We start from the raw sequence: 11482 nt of genomic DNA, 5'->3' as shown, positions 1-11482 counted from the left end.
TGCTATGGGAGTTCGGTGCACCGGATATTCTCCGTCTGGGCGAGCGCTAACTAACAGTCCATGGTAGGCTATAAATAGCATTTCATGTTCTTCTCCCCCCTGATCCCTCCAATTACTTATCGTGGAGCCCCTGATTTTTACTTGCGTGTTTTCACGTCACACATTAAGTTTCATTCGTAAGAACGTTTCCCTGCATGTAGTAGACTCATTCATTTTTGCTCATGGACGATTGAAGACCGAAACACCACATCCCACTGACTTGTCTCGAAAAGGAAAAAAACACCTCCTATCAGATTTGACTAGCTACGCTGGTGTTCTCGCGCAACAGCTCATTTGCTATACTAGCTCCACTATATTATTACTATTTTGCGGGTAGCTTCATTCTAAATTAGATGAAGTTTCTACAAAGCCTGTAGGCTAACTTACATATCTTTCGACCACTAATTAATATAGATTGCTAATGGACTATCTAGATAAGTTTGAACAATAGGACAGATATGTTCAAGTTGTGCACTGAATTTTGGAATTGCGTTTGTATATTAGTGCTTACCAAGTTTAAATTGGCAGACAAGCGCATCTGGTGTAGTGGTATCATAGTACCCTCCCACGGTACTGACCAGGGTTCGATTCCCTGGATGCGCAATTTTTTTTCCTGGAAAATGTATATATATACATATTTTTTTGTGTATGTGTTTCCAACTGATTCCGAATTTGCCTAAGCAGCTTTGGTTGAAAGATTCTAACTGATGAATGTTTGTGTTCTGGATGTGACAAGCCTGGTAAAATTACAGAATTCCACTTGATGATAAAATTACAGCGACGATAACTTCACAGTCGAAACACTTGTGCAGCTTGGACATCGATCTAGGTACACGCGGTGCGCTGAAGTACATCAGCACTCGCCATATTGCCTGGCAGATCGACCGGCTTCACCATTTCCAGAAGACGTTGGATCCGCACTTGAACTTCTCCTTCCCCTCGCACTCGATCTCGAGGTCGTCGGTGATGAACGGGACTTTCTGCAGCCACACAAGTCACAAGACATGATCGTCAGCCAGCCAGAGCTTAGAGTTCATCCGGCCATGGGGAGTTAATTAAACAGGAGAGCTACCTTCTGCTTGGCGAGGTCCTGGCAGCCGGTGAAGTTGTAGGGGAACTTGCAGCTGCCGAACTGGACGGTGTAGGCGCGCGCGAAGTTGGCGCCGCTCGTCGCCGCCCTCTTCTTGTCGTTCAGCTCCTGATCACACGCAAAAACCATCAAAAAAAGATCGTGGAACTCCATTGAGAAATGAGCAACAAACTGACCGACGGTGACAGGGAAGGAAGGAAACAGAACGGACCTTGTTGAGCTTGCTCTTCTCGAGGTACTCGTCGAAGACGCTTGCCCTGGCCGACCCGGCGGAGGCGGCGGTGACGGCGAAGACGGCCGCCAGGCCGAGAAGCGCCGCCCGCCGGTCCTTGGGCGGGGCGACCTGCACGCGCTTTGCCGTCGCCGGCGAGGCGGACTGCGGCACCGCCGCGGCGGGCTTGAGGCCGACCACACTGGTGTTCACGCCGGCCATGATCCTCTCCAGGTTTCTTGATGAATTTGGTGGCGTGTGTGTGTGTGTTGGGTTGGCCTCAGGGAGAGGAGGGTGTGGTGATGGTTTTGTTTTTGATCGTGGAGGAAGTTGTGGAGGGAAAACGGCGCTGCGGTGGGCGTGTGGATAGGGTGAGGCTTGCTTCCATTCCATTGGTTGGCCTTGGCGCCACGGTGGCTCCCATTATCCTTACGGGATGGGGCCCATGCGACACGGGGCAGGATCTCCTTGGCCTTGGCCTTGGCCTTGACCCGACTGCATCACTAGATTTTTAACCCTTGAGCTCTCGCGAAACAGCTCATTTGCTATTTGTACATACTAGCTCTATTCAAAATTACATGGCGTTTCTAAAGGTGTGCAGTGAAACATTCATACCTCCGACCACTAATTAGAATCTTTTAGATAAAGATGAACCATATAGGACATTTTCTTTTCTATTTCTTCCATGGAACCGTATAGGACAGTTGTGCACTGGATTTTCGAGTACTGATGTGTATTAAGCTTAATCAAGGGTTATAGCACAACAAAGCGCATCTGGTGTAGTGGTATCATAGTACCCTCCCACGGTACTGACCAGGGTTTGATTCCCTGGATGCGCAAATACATTTTTCATCTTTATTATTTATTATCATACTAGCAAACATGCCCGTGCGTTGCCACGGGAGAAAAAATCATCCCTCGTACACTTAGCAACCACATAAGCAAATCCTTTGAATCTTTTATGATGACGCATGACAAACAACATAATAAGTTGTATTATTGCATATAAAAAACTAAAAGTCGGATGATTTTCAAGTGTACTCAAAGTGTTTCCAACTTATTAGATAATGGAAATATCAACCTAGTTGTCGCTATCTCTTTACACCTTTATTGTAATTACTCCTCGGTGATGCCCAACAAATATTGATGAAAAGAGCAAAGTAACTTTTATTACTCAATGATAGCATGTGCATAAGAGCATTATTTTTATCTTGTTGATATATGTATTTACAACTGTAATCCAAGTCAAGATCCTTAATTTGTAGGAATCAACATCCTCTATGATGCCAATAATAGCTCTCGTGAGAGCGTCAGACTATCATATCTACACAATTTAAATGGGGTAGGGGACATGTGTTGTAGGCATTTTCAAAATACTCCATAAAAGATAGCATTTTAACGCTGCATTCCAAATGTAATTTTAGAAATGGTTAACATGCAGGATAATAGCATATTTCAAATGTACAATTTTTCTAAGAAATTTTCATATATAACATTTTAGATTTAAAGTTAGTTTAAAAGATATGAATATTTAGAAAAGCATTTGAATCTGCCCAAAAAAAAAGAAAAAAGTTAAACAGAGAGAAGCTGGGCCAAAATTACAAACATTATGCATGCAGCCTATCTGATAAATGAAGGTTGGGCGAGACACCTGCATTTAAAGAGAAAAAGGTTGAGAAAAGCAAAAAAGAAAAGGGGGAGCAGGCGGGAATCGAACCTGGATCTCCCAGGTGGAAGAGAAGGCCTTTGGCCAACGTATTACCCAAAAACTTGTGACATATTACGAGACCTACTCCTAATGAACTCAACCAACGGCCGATGCAGCGATTCAAAAAAAACGAATCGTTTTTGACTTACCGGTGGCATGGCGGGTAAATATTTACAACTTCAGGGGCAATTTCATGACGGACGACAGAAACCCAATTTTCTTTATTATTACTAGCAAAAATGCCCGTGCGTTGCAACGGGAAAAAAAATATCACACACCTCCATTCCCGCCCTATTGATGGTGGTTGTGGTGTCCACTTGATAACAAACCCATCCGAATGTGGGCAATCGAAAGACAATGAGCCCAGCCATAAAAATGTAAAACTAATTTGTAATTCCATAGAAATGGCCCTTGTAGAATCCATACAAAACTCAATCCAACCAACCATTTCATAATGATATGTTGTTCACAAAATTTAGTTGTGCTATTACTGACCATGTTTAAATTGGTAATAAGAAACTTAATGACGATGCATGTTGTTTGCGAATAACGTTTATATTCTCTCCCAGAGAAGAATTGCTTCTATTCTTTCAGGACAGAATGATACAACACAACGTTTCAGAACACAAGGGGTCAAAATACTCTAAATCAGATTATACACTCTGAAATATAAATTCAGGCCATATACATTCTGCTTCTACAGCTAACCTACCAAGTATTACACTTCTAGGACCAAAAACTTGAAAGTGGAATAGCACAGCTTAAGTAGAACTAACCTCTACTTGAAAGCATTGCGCGCATTTGTGAATCCAAGCATAGTTATCTGGAGGAAATAATTCAGCAAATGTAATATGCGTCGAAAATTCAGAGATCTCATGGGAGGTGGGTTGATGCCCGATATATTGAGAAACAATACACATGTTTCAGCACGTAGTTCGATGAACTGAAGAAAATTATCTACAAAGAATAGAAAAGGAAATGAGTACATAAGCCAGGGACCAAATTGGTAAACAATACTACAATCTTGAAAAGAAACATCAACATCAGTAAATTTTAGAACGACACAACTACAGTCTTGTGCCACTTCCGGTTACACCCCATGAAATGGCAAGAGAACCGCACATAGTTGCGAGCAGTTGGCTGTGCTTGACCGAGCAGCGGCAAAAAAAACTTGCAGAATATTTAGTCAAGCATGAATATTTGTTGTATGATTCCACAGTATGCATTGTACAAACTTTAGGTAAGCATGGATATATATCTGAACTTGCCAGATATACATTGGTCACTGCTATTCTTTTCTATTTAATTTTTTTGTTCCACCATGATATATAAATGGCATATAAAATACAGTTCAAAACAGATGCTATAAATGCAATTACATATTCCTGGAAAAAAATGAAATTACATATATTATCACTTTGTATTTATTTCCCCGAGAAAGTTTGTAATCCTTATAATTATGCTGATTTGAAGCATCATGTTCCATCTTTCATCTTGCATCTCCACTAAATTTCTGTCTCGCACTTGTGCACCACATTGAGTTTGACGCTATCGACAATGGGGAGCAGACTTGTGACTGAAAACAGAAATTTTTATGTTCTTTCCAGTCCCCCAAGCACTTATGCAATTTTGAACTTTGGCACACACACCACAATGCAGAACCGTGTATGATGTGCATTGTAACAAGCAAAAAAATTGGAGTGTCATGGATGAGGAGGACGTCGGCTACGTTGTCGCTGCGGGCTGCTGAATTCGGATGGAGGGAGTATGGGAGGTGCAGCCGAGGGCTTACCTTGAGAGATGGAGAAAGCGCAGCAGTGTCCGGATGGCAGGCGCCTCATAATTTCTGGCAGCTTCTTAGCGCACGTAGGGGCAGCCTCGATTCCACCTCTGCTCCAGCTCCTTCCTCAATCGACCACCTACTCCAGCTCCTTTTCAATCCGTCTTGAACCCCTTGGATATCTCACATGGATGGCTTGTAAGGCATATCCTGAAACTAAGCATCATCAATAAACTTTAGTACTATCTTAGATGGAGAATTATAGAGGTATACTCTACAGCAAAGTACCAACATGAAGTTGAGTAGTGGCTTTAGAGACAGATCTAAGACTTGTAAGCTCAGTAGTTGGTAAGAAACTCTCTTTTAGTTATTAGATAAAAGGTATGTAGACTTCTTAAGTTAGCAGGTGCTATCAGCTAGCACCATGGCCGTCTCTTCTTCTGCCCGTCAAACATGCTATGATATAGTACAAAATAAATATATATTTTATGAATATAGAATAAATAATGAGTGAGCAGAAGTGTTAAGCTTCATCAATCAAAAGCATACAACCCTCCAGCGAGTCCAGACCTGTCAATGTAAATGTATCAAATAATGTTACACATTTTGCATACCATTCTTTGTTCATCTCGACCTACACTACTTTGTAGCTTATTAAATTCCTATCCACCAAAATCTATCTATGACAATATCTAGCACTTAGTTGTTATATGACTTTTAAAAGCAGCTTGGCTAAGCCCTTAGCGGTGACGGTATGCAATACTAAGAATATGGTGGAGTGCTTGAGTCCGTTGTCAGCTTCAACATTCAAAGTTGCGAACTGGCTCCAACCTCCGAGTCAGAACACATTGAGGATAAGCAGGCCTGCCACGAAATCTGCAGCACTGGCCGTGAGCGCGGGCGACCGGGTGTGAGCAATAAAAAAAATAGCAGCATCATTTGTATACGTACCAAACAGCTCGCCATGCCTATGCAAAATTCAGCTAGCAGAAATAGCAAAATTCAGCTAGAAGTAGCAAGCTAGCAGTAAGAGAGCAGCAGTGCAGCACCACATCGTTGCTATCTCTCAAATTCTCCTTTTCACACCTGACTGAGCCCGTTTCACTCTTCTCTGCACCCATCTTCTCCCGGCTGAAGACTACCAAAAAATTGCTCTGTTCCAGCCAAGTGCATTTAGAAGCCATCACAAATTGGTTCACAGAACAGATAAATGAAGGTTGCAATTGGTCCCTGCTGTCTTGAAGCTCCTGCGGCACAAAACAAATATCATTGCACTTTTGTACTAATTCGGAACAAAACAAATCAAGGGAACTATCATTTTCTGACAAAGATGAAGGGAACTATCCTAATCCTCCTCTGACAACGGCCAACAGCTTCCTCTGCCTGCAACCATTCACTTCCTATGCATGGACAACCGGTCGGCCGAAGCACATCACAGATGCCACACACGCCACACCCGACCAGATATGTACAGCCACCGCCTGTGTGTGATGCGAGAGGACAGCGGGGGATGTTGGAGAGAGAGGGAGCAGGAGATTGATGCGATGAGTGAGGGGAAGGCAGCTGCTAGACACCAGGAGCAGCTCCTAGCAGCGCGAGAGAGGGAGGCCTGGAGCAGAGGGAGGCGAGGAGGCGCAGGGAAGCGACCCGATGGCTGGCGCCTGGCGGCGGGGTGGCATTGGTGCGGCTGCTAGGGTTCGCAGGGGTCAGGGGGAAAATTACGCCTGCCTTCCTCATCGTCACCGGCGACCCCCGCCGCGTCGCCCGCCCCCGAATCCGCCTCCCCAACCCCTGACGCCGAAAGTAGCCGATGGTGGAAGGCCGCAGTGGGTCGCTGGTGGTGGAAGGCCGCGGGTGTGGGGGCATTTGGTTGGGGTAGGCGCGCCGGTGGGGTAGGTGTTGGCGGAGCACGACCATGGTAGGCGGTGGCGGCGACGGCGACGGGGGGCGGTCCGGCGGAGAGCGGCGACGGGGGGCCGGGGGGCGGCGGTGTGCGGCGACGGGGGTCGCGCCGGCGGCGTGCGGTGAGGCGGGGCGGGGAGGGGGTGGCGCGCTCGAGTGGAGATGGGATTGGGAGGCTGGGTCGTGCGGCTGGCTGTGTTTTTTTTTCTTTTCTCCGTAACTGTTCAGATTCGACTTATTAGGAGGACTGCGGGTTGAATAACTAAAACATCAGGGACTTTTTTGCAAAAACGCCGACGACGTACGACCAGAAGCGATCGCTGGTTTATTAGTAAAAAAAATAATAATAAAGGTAAGATAAGATAAGATAAGATAAGATAAGATAAGAGGTAAGATAAGATAAGAAAAAAATTAGGTAAAGATAAAGATATTTTTGTTTGTTCACCCTTATATTGAAGAACAAAGTTAATCTCCTTGTGCTAACCTAACCTTGGAATTCTAATTGTATGTTTTATCAGTGAAGATCAAATCTGCTGACAATGTATCCAACAACTGTTTTGTCATGGCAATGGCGAGCCATGTCACCCCATAAAAATTAAACAAAGAGTGATGAAACCAGGGGCATTCATGAGCAGGTTAGTTTGCTGGTGTAAGTAATTTGTCGATCAAACATAAAAACAACTAGGGCTCCAAGAGGAAATGTATCATTATCATAATATTTAGTTCATGGCAATGGCGAGCCATGTCACCCCATAAAAATTAAACAGAGTGATGAAACCAGGGGCATTCATGAGCAGGTTAGTTTGCTGGTGTAAGTAATTTGTCGATCAAACATAAAAACAACTAGGGCTCCAAGAGGAAATGTATCATTATCATAATATTTAGTTCATGGCAATGGCGAGCCATGTCACCCCATAAAAATTAAACAAAGAGTGATGAAACCAGGGGCATTCATGAGCAGGTTAGTTTGCTGGTGTAAGTAATTTGTCGATCAAACATAAAAACAACTAGGGCTCCAAGAGGAAATGTATCATTATCATAATATTTAGTTCACGGAATCTTCAGTTCACAGTTCACACGATACAATGCAGTAGCTTACTGATAAGCTACGGCGTGACAAAAATTATAGCCATCAGAACTGCCTGAAAAGAGAACTACTCTACTATGACACTCAGATAGATCAGACATCCGCTTTTCCTTGCCCTGTATGAAAACTACAGAATACAGAATGGTCGACGAACTGCACACTGATTGCAAGCACAGATGATCGGTGATCACAACCAAGGGAGGGAACACATCTTTCAGAACAGTCACACATCACCTGCAAGCACAAATGCTGTAAATCAGAATCACATGGGGCAAACCAAGTGTGTCATACAAATGACGTGCTCACGACATGAAAGAAATATATCTACAGAATGCATGACTAAGCGAAGGTGGTGTTGATTGTCACAGGATGGTCTCATCGAACAATCAAATGGCATGGACAAAGCAAAAAGCAGGTATGCAGTTTATTTTCAGCTCGAGTACCAATACTACTGCAACTCCAGAAGCAGGACTCCATGATCCATAAGTGGTTAGGCCAATCTAACAGCAACGACATGCCAGAGTCAGTCACAGGGAGGGAAATGATAGATCGAATATTCAAAATAAAACCCAAAAACCAATCTTAGTCAAGTATATATCAGAATGAAACCTGCGTAACCCAATTTTAGTCCAGTATACTAAGTGTATTAAGTTCATGATGGAAAAGCACCACTTTCTGTCCAAATAGCACACTGCTTGCATTTCGGCTTTTAAGTTTTTACCAGTCACGACAACAAATATCAGGGCCTTAAGTTTTTACCAGTCACGACAACAGATTATCAGGATAGTTATTGACTTATTGTTTAAGGGCATTCTAACTTTACATGAAGTGAAGACCATAAAGTGACAACATTACATCAAAGGCTCGGTAATCTCATGTGAAACATCTATTTATGAAGTAATTCACACAACGATACTACAGAGAGTCTCAAGAAACAAAAGAGTGTGTGTTCACCAGAGGAGGGAACAAAAGCATCCGTTTTTCCTTGATTTGATGCTCCAGGTAAGCCAACACACCACTACAACAAGCATAAGGCCACACTTCATCAAACTGCCAAACTGAAGATCGCAGTGGCCATTTATGTTGTTCTATTAGCCTAAGTGATGCAACATACTTCTTCAATCCAATTCATCTATGTACAAATCAGTTCTGTGGTTTATTTACATGCATACCCAGGACCTGTCTAACGACTAAGAGCCCAATAGAACAATTCAATCCCAGAAACTACTTTGCTTGATTCATTCCACACAATTAGTAAGTAATATGATCCAACAATTCCCATTTGGTGCACTCACAGGTGAGAAAAAGACCAATTATCACCGAAAATTTGCAATCGCCTCATCTCATACTCAATTAATCATCCAGTACATTCATATGCCATATACAGGAACTCTCGAACAAGATAGTAGTAAGACATTGGGTCCCTAAATTCACGCATATGGTCAAACCAGCAAACACAAGAACAACCAAGCCTCGACCCTCACCTCACATGAGCTCCTCCTCCTTGCGGAGGTACTCGCCGGCGTCGGACTGGTGGAGCACCACCACGGCGTTGGTGTCGGCCTTCCTGCAGTCCTGCGCGCCCCTGGCGGCGACCCCGAACCCGAGCGGCACGTCGGCCATGGACATGACGACGACGCCATCGCCGGACTTGGTGTTCTCCGTGATGCGCGCGAGCGCGGACTTGGGCACGGAGTTGCCGAAGAGGAACGAGCGCTCCGTGTCGGGCTTGAGCCAGATGCGGCGGCGCGCGTGGGCGGCGAGGAGGTCGAGCGCGTGGACGGTGAGGTGGAAGGCGCCGCCGTGGGTGAACTTGCCGATGGGCGTGCCGACCCCGGCGAGGCGCGTGCGGGACACGGCGGTGGCGCGGCGGACGAGCGACTCGGAGGCGTAGAAGACGCGGTTCTTGTGGAGGCGGAGGCAGTAGCGGCCGGGCTCCGGGTCGGGGCCCTCCACGGAGGGCCGCTCCAGGAGGTGCTTCAGGTTGGGGCCGGTGAACTTGAACAGCTTCTCGAAGACCATCGTGGTCTCCTTCTCGTCGAGCGGCCGCATGGCGGAGGCGGCGGCGGGGTTTGGGGGGCGGAGGGTTGAGGGGGAGCGGCGGTGAAGGTTGGGGACGGACGGCGGCTAGGGTTTAGTCGGGTGCTTCCTCCCCCTTGGTTTTATCGGGACTGCGGGCCTTTAGGTTGTCGGCCGTTGGATCGGTTAAATCCTACGGCTGATAGCATGCCTCACAATTGCTTCGCATGCCAATGGTTTTGCGTATACCCGCTCCATTTGACCATTTCCCATGATATTTTAACCCAATCGCTGGTCGAAATATGTGTATGTGTGGTTCCCAACACCATGTTCATACATATACCATATGACTACTAGGTATACAACATACTCATACATATGACTACTAGAGATTCGAGCCGGGACATCTCACCATGGGATTTAATTTAGCAAGAAACATACAATTTCTAATACTTGGGGGTATAACCATTTAATTATCAATGTTTGACGGAGGAGATGAATCCCTATATAAAATGAACACGTAGATTCCACCATTTTGCACGTGTCGATGACACGTTATGTTGCTGCTCTTGAGTTTCGCACCATCATGAAAAAAGGTATCATACGAATGCTTAGAGTATCTACCACCAAACTTGTCAAATCCCCCCCCCCTCTATATGTTCGCAGTCGGCGTCTGCTACTTCTTGAGTTTGCGTTGGTTTTTTCCTTTAAGAGGAAAGGGTGATGCAGCAAAGTAGAGTAAGTATTTCCCTCAGTTTGGGAACCAATGTATCAATACAATAGAAGACAACACACAAGTCACCGAATACCTGCACAAACAATCAACAAACTTGCACCCAACACGATAAAGGGGTTGTCAATCCCTTCACGGTTACTTGCAAAAGTGAGATCTGATAGAGATAGATAAACGGTAAAGTAAATATTTTTGGTTTTTTCGTTTATAGACCGAAAAGCAAAAGATTGCAAAATAGTAAATCAGAAACTAGTATGATGGAAAATAGAACTTATATGATGAAAAAGAGAACCGGGGGCCATAGGTTTCACTAGTGGCTTCTCTCAAGATAGCAAATAATACGGTGGGCAAACAAATTACTGCCGAACAATTGATAAAAGAGCGCATAATTATGACGATATATAAGGCAATGATCATGAACATAGGCATCACGTCCATGTCAAGTAGACCGAAACAATTCTGCATCTACTACTATTACTCAACACATCGACCAACTCCTGTCTGCATCTACAATATTAAATTCATAAAGAACAGAGTAACGCATTAAGTAAGATGACATGACGTAGAGGAATTAACTCAAGCAATATAATGAAAACTCAAAGTGCGTTACATCGACTAGAGGGGGCGTGAATAGGCGATTTTTATGAATTCTTCACTGAGGAATTTCAGGGTGAGGAAATTCCTAAGCGAAGAACTACTTGCAGCGGAATAAGTACTCAGGTATAAGCACGACAGAGCAACAACATAGTCATCATGATGAAATGAAAGACAAACACTGAGTACAGAAAGCGTAAACACAGGATAAGCAGGATGAAGACAAACAGACTGAAGAAATAGTATTGAGGAGTTGGAGAAATTCTTCAGTCAAAGTCTTCAAACAGTAATGATCAGGTACATCAACACATGACTGAGG

At 44.5% G+C, this 11482-nt stretch overlaps 2 protein-coding genes and 2 non-coding genes across 4 annotated transcripts; 2 read left to right on the top strand and 2 right to left on the bottom strand.

The window, feature by feature from the left end:
- The first annotated feature begins 571 nt into the window (after positions 1-571).
- On the top strand, positions 572-642 carry TRNAG-CCC (transfer RNA glycine (anticodon CCC)). Its single transcript has one exon. It is a non-coding gene; the product is annotated as a tRNA-Gly (tRNA).
- A 138-nt stretch (positions 643-780) lies between these two features.
- LOC123043755 (photosystem I reaction center subunit N, chloroplastic) lies at positions 781-1651 on the bottom strand. The gene is made up of 3 exons (XM_044466315.1): positions 1341-1651; positions 1112-1237; positions 781-1019 (listed from the first exon to the last, which is right to left on the bottom strand). Exons 1-3 carry the CDS (start codon positions 1560-1562, stop codon positions 930-932), a joined length of 438 nt encoding a protein of 145 aa, XP_044322250.1. The 5' UTR covers positions 1563-1651; the 3' UTR covers positions 781-929.
- Positions 1652-2108: 457 nt separating this feature from the next.
- TRNAG-CCC (transfer RNA glycine (anticodon CCC)) lies at positions 2109-2179 on the top strand. The gene has a single exon. It is a non-coding gene; the product is annotated as a tRNA-Gly (tRNA).
- A 5569-nt stretch (positions 2180-7748) lies between these two features.
- On the bottom strand, positions 7749-9995 carry LOC123043754 (60S ribosome subunit biogenesis protein NIP7 homolog). Its single transcript, XM_044466313.1, has 2 exons — positions 9302-9995; positions 7749-8051 (listed from the first exon to the last, which is right to left on the bottom strand). Exon 1 carries the CDS (start codon positions 9867-9869, stop codon positions 9303-9305), a length of 567 nt encoding a protein of 188 aa, XP_044322248.1. The 5' UTR covers positions 9870-9995; the 3' UTR covers positions 7749-8051; position 9302.
- Between the last annotated feature and the right edge of the window lie 1487 nt (positions 9996-11482).

The sequence above is a fragment of the Triticum aestivum genome, chromosome 2B (genome assembly GCF_018294505.1).
Source record: "Triticum aestivum cultivar Chinese Spring chromosome 2B, IWGSC CS RefSeq v2.1, whole genome shotgun sequence".
NCBI classification, from domain to species: Eukaryota; Viridiplantae; Streptophyta; class Magnoliopsida; order Poales; family Poaceae; genus Triticum; species Triticum aestivum.
The sequence above is the reverse complement of the archived record's forward strand: the minus strand, read 5'-3'. Positions and strand labels throughout refer to the sequence as shown.

Coding starts and splice junctions, on each gene's coding strand:
- LOC123043755 (XM_044466315.1), bottom strand. CDS start 1,562: ATGGCCGGCGTGAACACCAGTGTGGTCGGCCTCAAGCCCGCCGCGGCG. Junction 1,238..1,340: donor AGAAGAGCAAGCTCAACAAG/GTCCGTTCTGTT, acceptor GCGTGTGATCAG/GAGCTGAACGACAAGAAGAG. Junction 1,020..1,111: donor AGGACCTCGCCAAGCAGAAG/GTAGCTCTCCTG, acceptor GTGTGGCTGCAG/AAAGTCCCGTTCATCACCGA.
- LOC123043754 (XM_044466313.1), bottom strand. CDS start 9,869: ATGCGGCCGCTCGACGAGAAGGAGACCACGATGGTCTTCGAGAAGCTG.